General features: G+C 49.7%; 1 protein-coding gene across 2 annotated transcripts in view; it reads right to left on the reverse strand.

Annotated features, from left to right (window-relative positions):
- The window catches only part of RILPL1 (Rab interacting lysosomal protein like 1), a 42,340-nt gene that overhangs the window by 31,327 nt on the left and 857 nt on the right, over positions 1 to 10,156 (reverse strand). For both annotated transcript variants that reach the window (XM_044243500.1, XM_044243501.1), the window contains exon 2: positions 3,187 to 3,337. In XM_044243500.1, the coding sequence (XP_044099435.1) occupies positions 3,187 to 3,337 (151 nt within the window). The remainder of the gene's footprint in view (positions 1 to 3,186; positions 3,338 to 10,156) is intronic.

Genomic DNA, 10,156 nt, shown 5'->3' on the forward strand with positions numbered 1-10,156 from the left:
GACAGTCTGTATCTAGAACTTTTAGTCCATTTGCATCTAATATGACCTCCAGTATAACTGATTTAAATCTCCCATCCTATAATCTACTCCTTTTCTGCTTTGTTGTATTTGTTCTTTTTGTTTTTTGCTTTCATTCAAGGGATGGAGTGTACACCATTATGCCATCGTGAAATTGCAATATAATAAGAAATATATATATTTATATATAACATAATTGAACATATATAATACATATATTTTGGTCTTTGACCTCCATTCTTGGAAGAGTTCCTAAAACTCTTGGGATTTCCCAACAGAGGTGAGAAGAGCATCTTTTGTTGTCATAACAAGCCCCTTTCCACTGTATCTGAGTGTATGATAATGAACTTGGTGATTCCCCCTAGACAGTTTCAGGATGGCATCTGGTTGCCAGAGGAACCAACCATGTGATTCGTGATTAGAGGGTTAGAACTTTCAGCCCTAAATCCTTACCTCTGGGGAAGGGAGAAGGGGCTGGAGGTTGAGCTAATGATCAAGGGCCAATGATTCAATCATTCATGCCTACATAACAGAACCTCCATCTGTCTCTGGGGTTCAGACAGCTTCCAGGTGGATGAAGAAATACATCCACGTACACAAAAGGCAGTGCACCCCAACTCCTCTGGGACAGAAATCTCTGACCTTAGAACCTTCTAGAGACCTTACCCTATGTACCTTTCTTCATCTGGCCATTCATCTGTATTCTTTATAATATCCTCTGTATCCTTTATAAGCCAATAATCACGTTTCTCTGAGTTTTACGAGCCAATCCAGAAAGTATTGAGCTTGTTGCAGGGAGGGAGAGGGGAGTGGTGGTGGGAACCTCTGACTTTGTAGCCAAGTCAGGCAGAAGTGAGTATCCTGGGAACCTGTTACCTGCAACTGACACCTGAAGTCAGGGCAGTCTTGTTGGACCAGTCCCCTAACTGGCGGAATCCGAGGCTAAATCCGGGATAAGAAAGTGTCATAACTGAATTAAATTATTGGTGCCTGGAGAGCTGGAAAATCGGCTGCTGTGTGTGGTGGGGGAAACACTGCACATAGTTGGTATCGGCGTGATGTAATCAGAAAAATAGTTTCCCTGGGTCGCCTGGGTGGCTCAGTGGGTTAAAGCCTCTGCCTTCAGCTCAGATCATAGTCTCAGGGTCCTGGGATCAAGTCCCGCACCAGGCTCTCTGCTCAGCAGGGAGCCTGCTTCCTCCTCCGTCTCTCTCTCTGTCTGCCTCTCTGCCTGCTTGTGATCTGTCAAATAAATAAATAAAATCTTAAAAAAAAAAAGAGGGGCGTCTGGGTGGCTCAGTGGGTTAAAGCCTCTGCCTTCGGCTCAGGTCATGATCCCAGGGTCCTGGGATTGAGCCCCTCATCGGGCTCTCTGCTCAGCAGGGAGCCTGCTTCCTCTTCTCTCTCTCTCTCTGCCTGCCTCTCAGACTACTTGTAATCTCTGCCTGTCAAATAAATAAATAAAATCTTAAAAAAAAAAAGAAAAAGAAAAATAGTTTTCCCTTAGCCAAGTTCTTCTGCCATTCTGGAAGGGAGATTCAGGTCTTAGCCTGTGCCTCTCGGCCTCCAAGCTGGCAGTCCGAGTGCCAGGCAGAGAGCAGGCACGTCCACAATGAATGACTTTATAAAGGGTCAATGAATGAGCAGTGTCCTGTCTGGAATCATTAGCTTTTGGGCACTAGACTATCACGGTGGCCCCAGATCAAGGGGTCCCAGACTGATACAAGCCTTCCTTCAGGGGGCTGATGTCAGCTGACCTGAATGCCAGTCCTGACTTCGCCACTAGCTTGCTGGGTGACGCTGGGCACCTCCCTGCGCCTCCCTCAGCCCCCTTCTTTCTCATCTGTTCAATGAGGAGGCTGGACTTGACAACCAAAACCTCGGTAGTAATAGCTACCACCTGCTGCCTGAGGCACTAGGTACTATTCTAAGCAATCTGCAGGTGTTAATTCAACAAACCCTTACCACAACCTTATGAGTGATATATGGTTATTTCTCCCATTTTTAGCCAGGGAGCAACTTAGGCACAAAGGCCAAGTGACTTGATCGAGGTCACTTATGAGTTAAGTATTGGGTTAGGCTTCACACCCGGGCAGTCCAGCTCCGGAGCCAATGCTTATAGCCACTAAGACTTTTGCATCCATTGCACAGACCACATGCCAACAAAGGAAAGCCAGGGAAAACAGAATTCCAGCACCTGGATCAAAATTTCCTCTTCTTGGGCCCTACAGTCCTTATCCGTGTGCTACTTTAGTCTCACAGAGGTGTAAGTACGGTTCTGAACTTCAGCGTCCACGTAAGACCATCTCTCACCCCATCAAGTGGGAGGAGGGGGCCTGTGTGGTGACCCAGGGAGTTTCTTCAAAGACAAGAGAGAGGTCTGAGATTCCCGGGACAACGGGCAGCTTCTGACGGGAAAGGAGTCTGTGGGGGACAACAGAGCTGATGCAGCCCACAGGGCCCACACCAAATCCCATGTCTATCTTTGCTTGCCGAAAACCCAGCAGAGGGCATGCAGTGAATGTTCTAGACCTGTTTGCAGGATGAATGACATTTTGGGGGCTTTAGTGCCATTCCGATCTGGTTTACCACCCTGGGTTGCTCATTGTTCAATGCGTGCCTCTGGCAGGAGTCTGATCTCTTCTCAACAGACTTAGTATAAAATCTAAACATTGGTCTCTAAGGGGTATGTGACGTGACCCCTGCTGACCCTTCTGACCTCATCTTTAACCACCTTTGGCCTCGATCATCTTTTCCCGCTACACTGGCCTTCCTGGCTTTCTATAAAACTCATGCCCCAGGGCCTTTGCACTTGCTTCCCTCCCAAGCTATGTGCATGGCTCACTCCATCACTTCATTAGGGGTCAAACAGCACCTAGTTAGAGAGGCCTTCCTTGATCACAGCATCTAAAGAGGCCCTCCCCACCAAGTCACCTCCATCATCTCCCCTAGTCTGGGTGCTTCCAGAGCACTGGTCACTACTGGGAACCATGCCATCTATTTGTTATATATCTGTCATCCAGCTCCTCCGTGCGAGAACCCAAGCTTCACGAGGGCGAGGGCTTTGTCCTGTCCACTGTGTGCCCCCAACACCCCCCGGGCCCCATGCCCACGATCACAGCAGGAGCAGCCTTTTCCCTAACCTCCCGGGCCGGCCCTTCCCCTTACCTTCGTGCTTCTGGAATTCCTCCTCGGAGAAGTTGGCATCTTTGTGCGAGAGGTTGGTCATGAGCTGCTTGTTCTCCTCCTGCAGCTGGGCGATCTGAGAAAGGAGGTCCTGTGCCTCCCCTCGCCACACGTCCTCTACCAGCTCCAGCTCCTGCGAAGGTGACGGGCCGGTGTGGGGGTCACAGCCCATCCAGGGCAGCGGCCTCACCCCCGCACACCCTCCCCAACACTTGGGAGCGGCCTGCCAGGGCTTCGGGGGCCTTCCTGTCCCCCCGAGGGCAGACACACTGAGAACAAGGCCACCACAGGTCCGTGCAGCAACTCTGCAAGAAACAGAAGGGGCCCCCTCCTCTGGGCAAGGCCTGCACTTGTGTTTTAGGACGCGGCCAGGTTAGAACTGTCTCAAGAGCCATAACCATGCCTCTTAACCAGACAGAGAAAGCGCGTGGATGAGCAGCCCTGGACCACGGGGCCCCTGACATTCCCAACCTCTCTGGGGAGATTACAGTCCTGATCTGTGCATAGACCCGAGTCGGCACCCTCTTGTCTCCAAGGGAGAAAAGGGCTGTGAAGACCCTGGGGATGCCACCTGGCTCAGGGCTCCTTGTATGTCTGATGCTGGCATCTCTTCAAGGGGCCTTGGGCAACCAATGCACTTAGCAACTCTGAGCCTCAGTTTCCCTTAGCCGGCGAGCCACAATATAGAGATGTACAGGACTATGTGGGTAACTAAGGTCAGTCCATTGAAATCATTTTGCGGATGGCTACGATCAAAGAAACAGACGGGGGACGCCTGGGTGGCTCAGTTGGTTGAGCAGCTGCCTTCGGCTCGGGTCATGATCCCAGTGTCCTGGGATCGAGTCCCACATCGGGTTCCTTGCTTGGCAGGGAGCCTGCTTCTCCCTCTGCCTCTGCTGCCACTCTGTCTGCCTGTGCTCTCTTGCTCGTGCTCTCTCTCTCTCCCTCTCTCTCTCTGGCAAATAAATATATAAAACCTTGAAAAAGAAAAAAAAGAAACAGACGGAAGCGTTGACAAGGACATGAAAAAGTTGGAAGCCTCCAGCCTGGCGGGTCAGGGTGTAAAATGGTACAGCCGCCGTGGGAAAGAGCCCAGCAGCCCCTAAATAAGTTAAACCCTTTCCACGTGACCGGAAATTCCAATCCAAGGAGCTGCCCCAGAGAAACGAAAACCCACGTCCCCACAAACACCTGTATGTGAACGTTCCCAGCAGCCTGACTCACAACCGCCAACATGGAGAAACCAGATGTCCACCAACCGATGGACAGTGTGATCAACCTTGAGAACAAGGCGCTACGTGGTGCAGTGAGGCCACACAGTGTGGGACTCCACTGATGGGAAATGCCCGGAACAGGTACATCCACAGACAGAAAGCAGACGGGCGCTTGTCTAGGGCTAGAAGGTTGGTGGGGGAATGAGGAGTGACTGCTCCCTCGGGATGGGTTTTCTTTCCAAAGTAATGACAATGTCTAAAATTGACTCTGGGGGCACCTGGGTGGCTCAGTTGGTTAAATGTCTGCCTTTGGTTTAGGTCACCGTCCCAAGGTCCTGGGATCGAGTCCCGTGTTGGGCTCCCTGCTCGGCAGGGAGCCCACTTCTCCCTCTCCGCCTGCCCCTGTTCTCTCTTTCTCACTCTCTCTCTCTAATAAACAAATAAAATCTTTAAAAAAGCCTAAAAATGATTTTGGTGGAAGTTACCCAACTCCATTTGAATAGACCAAAACCCACCGAATTAGACACTTTATTTTATTTTATTTTTTTTTAAAGATTTTATTTATTTATATGACAGAGAGAGATTACACGTAGGCAGAGAGGCAGGCAGAGAGAGAGAGGAGGAAGCAAGCTCCCTGCCCAGCAGAGAGCCAGATGCGGGACTCGATCCCATGACCCCGAGATCATGACCCGAGCCGAAGGCAGCGGCTTAACCCACTGAGCCACCCAGGCGCCCCTAAAGCCCACCGAATTAGACACTTTAAATGGGTGAACTACATGGAATGTGAATTATAGTCAATAAAGCTGCTACCAAAAAATAAATAAATAAATAAATAAATAACAGATTTTTTGTAAAACCAGAAACTAAACGGGGACAGAATGCTGGTTGAAAAGGCAAAAGGTCGAATGGAGCCTGTCGACCCAAGTTTGAATCCTGTCTCTGCCACTTATCAGCTGATCCCGGGGTTATTCCATCTTTGGGTGCCTTGGCAATGTGGAAAATAGTGTGCTCTCTACCTCCGAGGGCTGTCACGAGGCTTATGTCAATATCTGGCACAGTGCCCAGCCCCCAGAAAATGCTAAAGATGTGTTTGCTGGCTTCTGTTCCTCCTACAGCCTGTCACAAGCCGGCCCAGGTGGCCGGATAAACAGGGCCTCCGTTCATCTTTTAAATACATTCCCAAATCCCCATCTCCTCTGTCAGGAAGCCTGCCGCAGCGGGAAATGAGGGGGTAATAACAGTATTCGCCCAGTTGGTTCAAGGTTGCCAGGAGAGGTCAAGGACGGGGCCAGAGGGCGGAATGATGGAGTGGGCACGTGGCCTTCCCGTGCGCAGGTGTGGGCTGCAAGCAGAGGCAGGCGCTCCCATGCCTTCCTTTCTGCTCCCACCTGGCACAGGCTGAGCAAGGAGGAACCCAGGCGGCAATGGTCAAGTGTGACTGACTGCATAGCCCACTCCCTGAGATGAGGAGAGTCCCCTCGGTTATCCAGGTGGGCCCATGTAATCACAAGGGTCCTCCTCCGTGAAAGAGGGAGGCAGGGGAGTCAGAGCGCGAGTCGATGGGGGGACAGAGATTTGAAGACAGTAGTCGGCGGGCCGTGAGGATGGAGGACGGGCCCAAAACCCGAGGCGTGCAGGTGGCCTCCGGAAGCGGGAAAAGGCAAGGAAGTGGATTTTCCCCTAGAGCTGCCAGAAGGAATGAATTTCCTGACATCTTGATTTTAACCCAGAGAAACCCACGTGTGGTTTTTTGACCTCCAGAATTGTGTGCAGTATTATCCATACTGACATGAACCATACATATCCAACACTGTATTATCATAATAAATGTGTGTTACTTCTAGCCAATAAGTTACGGTAACTTGTTAGGGTCGTAATAGGAGATGAATACAGACTTTAACCAGCAGGGATTTTTCTTCCCCCTCCCTTCTCTAAAAGGGGGCAGGAAGGAGTGTAGTTCTTGCCTTGAGCTGACCACAGTGAATTTAATCTAGCCTCCATACCAGCTAAAGGCTCCTCCAGGAAGTCACCCCTGATTGATTACTTCCTTTGCCGTCTTCAAATTCCATACTCTGGCCTACAGGCTCCAGTATAATCAGACCCCGAATCCTCCTGACCTCCCCTCCCACCTCTATTCCTTCCTTACTCTGTTGTGGGCCTTCGTGGGGTTTTCTGTTTGTTTTTTTGTTTTTTTTTTTTGACAGACAGAGAGAGAGAGAGAGCAAGTGAGCACAAGCAGGGGGAGCAGCTGAAGGAGAAGCAGGCTCCTTGCTGAACAGGGAACATGATGCAGGACCCGATCCCAGGACCCTGAGATCATGACCTGAGCAGAAGGCAGACGCTTAACGGACTGAGCCACCCAGTCTTTGAACACCCCCATTCCTGCCTCAGGGCCTTTGTACTTGCAGAGGCATCTGCCTAGAATGCCCCACTCCCAGCTCTCTCTGTGGAGGGTACCCACACTTGATGCAGATCTCAGCTCAGATGTCACCTCCTCAGGGAAGCCTTCCTGACTGCCCATCTATTAGACCCCCATCCTGGCCAGTCTCTTTCATAGCTCCCTTATTTTATTCTTTTCATATCCCTTAAGTTGAAACTTTAAAAAAAAAACATCTATTTCCTCACATTAGAATTGCACCATCCAACAGAGTGGCCACAAACCACATGTGGTTGTGGAGCACTTGAGATGTGGCCAGGCTGAACGGGTACGTGCAGTAAGGGTTTAATAGGCACCAGATTTCAAAGACACAGGAAAAAAAAATGCAAAATATCTCTTTAATAATTTTTTGGGTAATTACGTGAGATGATAGATGGTAACTAAGTTTACGGTGATGATCACTTCACAATATACACAAATATCAAATCTTGATGCTATATGCTTAAAACTAATACAATGTTACATTTCAATCATATCTTCATGAGAAATAATTTTTTATGTTGATTACAGTTGGAAGTAAAAGTTTGTATCAACGGGGTTCAATATGTTATTAAAATTAACCTCTCCTGTATCTTTTCATTAATGGGACAAGCCACATAATTTTTCTACAAGACAGCACTGCACTAGGAAGTCAGGCCTATGAGGGCAAAAACCTCATCTGTTGTGGTCCCCGCTGTCTCCCCAGTGCCCAGAACAGTGCCTGGTCCATAATAGGTGCTCAAGAAATACATATGTTGCATGAATAAGGGAACAACATATACTGTTATGTTATAGACATTATAGACAACTGTACCTACAGTTCTAAGCCTATTTGTATTTTTCCTGTCTTCCCAGTTACCCACCCACTGCCTGAGATGAGGATCCAACTTCCCTTGTCTCTGCCCTGCCCATGTCACCCAGGAGGGCACCTTGCATGCCCTGGACCATCAACAAGGTTGCAGACTGAGTAACCAGATAGAACACGTTAAGACTGTGCCCTGAGGGATGTCTGGGTGGCTCAGTAGGTTAAGCGTCTGCCTTTGGCTCAGGTCATGATCTTACAGTCCTGGAATGGAGCCCCGCATCAGGCTCCCTGCTCAGTGGGGAGCCTACTTCTCCCTCTGCCTGCTGTTCCCCCTGCTTGCATGCATGCACGCTCTCTCTCTCTCTCTCTGTAATAAACAAAATCTTGGGGGATAAAAAAAAAAAGACTGTGGCCTGAGTCTGTGTGATGAGCAGAACTAACTGAGTCTAGGGGTGTCCTCGGGGGAGGGGATGGTGGAAGACAGGGTGAATGCTTTATCGGAGCCACGTGTACTGAGAGAGAGTGGGGGGGCAGAGAAAGTAAGGAGGTATGAAGAGACAAACTGATAAGACCAAGGACATGCTCAGATTTTTGTGGAAATAACACTGTGAAAAGCCTCTGAGACTACAAGGGAAAAAAATCGGATGAATCTCTCTTGATCCTAAGAATACAGAGAAAAGGGAACCAGGGCTGGGACGAGAAAAGGGTTTTGTCCTCTGATTTAAGATCATCCTCCATGTTTACAAACAAGCCCAGCTCAGAACACGCTGGGGTTTACTTCCTGGCTGATTGTGTTCCAGGAGTGACAAGTGCAGCTGGTTGGGAATTCCATCGGACTCCAGGCCTAGTGGCCTCTGATGGCTCCCAGGGGTGTCTCCCAGCCCAGCTGCTGCAGAACTCAAATGCCGAGGGTGGGGACACAGGTGCTGGGACTTCTGAGTGACATGGGCTACGTTCCTTGGTCCCGGTTAATAAGAGGCAGCCACAGGAGAGGATTTCAAAGATCCCTTCCCCGAACTCTCTTAAGAGTTAACCAACCCTTTGCACCACAACCCCAGCAGACATGTGCTATTACCATCCCCATTTTACAGGTGAGGAAACTGAGGCACAGAAAAGTGAGGTGACTTCCCTAAGATCAAACGCGGCAGGGTTTGAAACCAGGCCGTCTAGCTCCAAAGTCCCCCCTCTGGGGAACCTGACATTAATTACAGGGCTGGGGCATTTTCAAGCTCTCACTGTGATCTTGGAAAGGTTGCTCAACACTAAGGAGCTTGAGTTTCCTTCCTGACCTCAGGGCATGGGGACCTGAAAGGACAAACACCATCAAATCCTGCAAACACCAGTGCTCTTAACCACTCACAGCTCTGCCCCCAGGTTAAGACATAGCCACCACTGGGGCTATTTTCCTTGAAACACAATAGCTTACGGCTGCCAGGGAGGTTCAGAGAGGCCAAGTGTACTTCCTGAGGCCACACAGCAAGCCAGGGCCCACTCAGGCACCTTGATTCCTCCAAGGAAAGGCGTTTCCTCCTATTCTCTGTCCAAACAGTCTGACAGAATCTTCCTTGCGCTGAGGCTGGGGCAGGAAACCACACATCTCCCACTTCCTTTTCCCCAGGCACCTTGTCTAGACTCCCAGCCCAGTAGAGAGGTCCTGATTCACGTGCTCAGAGGGATTCTTGTTCACAGGGTAGAGGCTTAGCTTTAAAGCTGCCCAGAACCAAGTCTATCCCTCCAATCAGGGGAGAAGCACTAGAGTTACCTCCACCGGGGCTGGGATTCTCTCAGTACTAAAGTGGGACAAATTCCCCCCTCCCTCCCCCAATTTTCTTCCTCTATAAAATGAAGATAGTTCCTGCCTCACAGAGTTCTGTGAAGATTAAAGAGAAAAGCAAGGAGGGGAAAGCACCTCAGGTTAATAAACTAGAAGCCCTGGGAAAAAATTTGTAAATAGAAACCTAGAGACTTGTGTGTGTGTGTGGGGGGGGGTGTCAATGAGCTCCGTGGCTGGAGGTCACATCCTCTTTGCGCTGGGGGGTTTTGGGGCAAGAAGAATGGGGATTGAAGCACATCTTCTTGGGTAACACTGAAGGGCAGAGGGCTTATTTCATTGCTAGAAAATAACAGTATCTAAGCACTTTAGATATATCACACTTAATTCTGAGAATTCTGATAAGGTGGGTCTTACTACTATCACTATTTGATATGGGAGGAAATAAAGCACAGAGAGGTTGAGTAACTTAACCAAGGTCACACAGCTATCACATGGGGCTGGAACTCAGGTCTGACTCCAAAGAACTACCCTTAATCTCCGAAGCGGTAGATGCCAGGTGGTGCGGGATGGACGAAAGAGGGCCAGGGGCGTCCCTCCCTCTGTCTTTCATCCTTTCGGTTCCCTTCTCACCTAGTTCCTCCATACACATACGTGTGCACCTACAGCTGCCTGATGCTGAAGGCCCCTAAAGTCCCAGCGGCCCCATTCCCCGGATGGGCAGACTGGGGCCGCTCGCTGCCCAC

The sequence above is a fragment of the Neovison vison genome, chromosome 3 (genome assembly GCF_020171115.1).
Source record: "Neovison vison isolate M4711 chromosome 3, ASM_NN_V1, whole genome shotgun sequence".
Taxonomy (NCBI): domain Eukaryota; kingdom Metazoa; phylum Chordata; class Mammalia; order Carnivora; family Mustelidae; genus Neogale; species Neogale vison.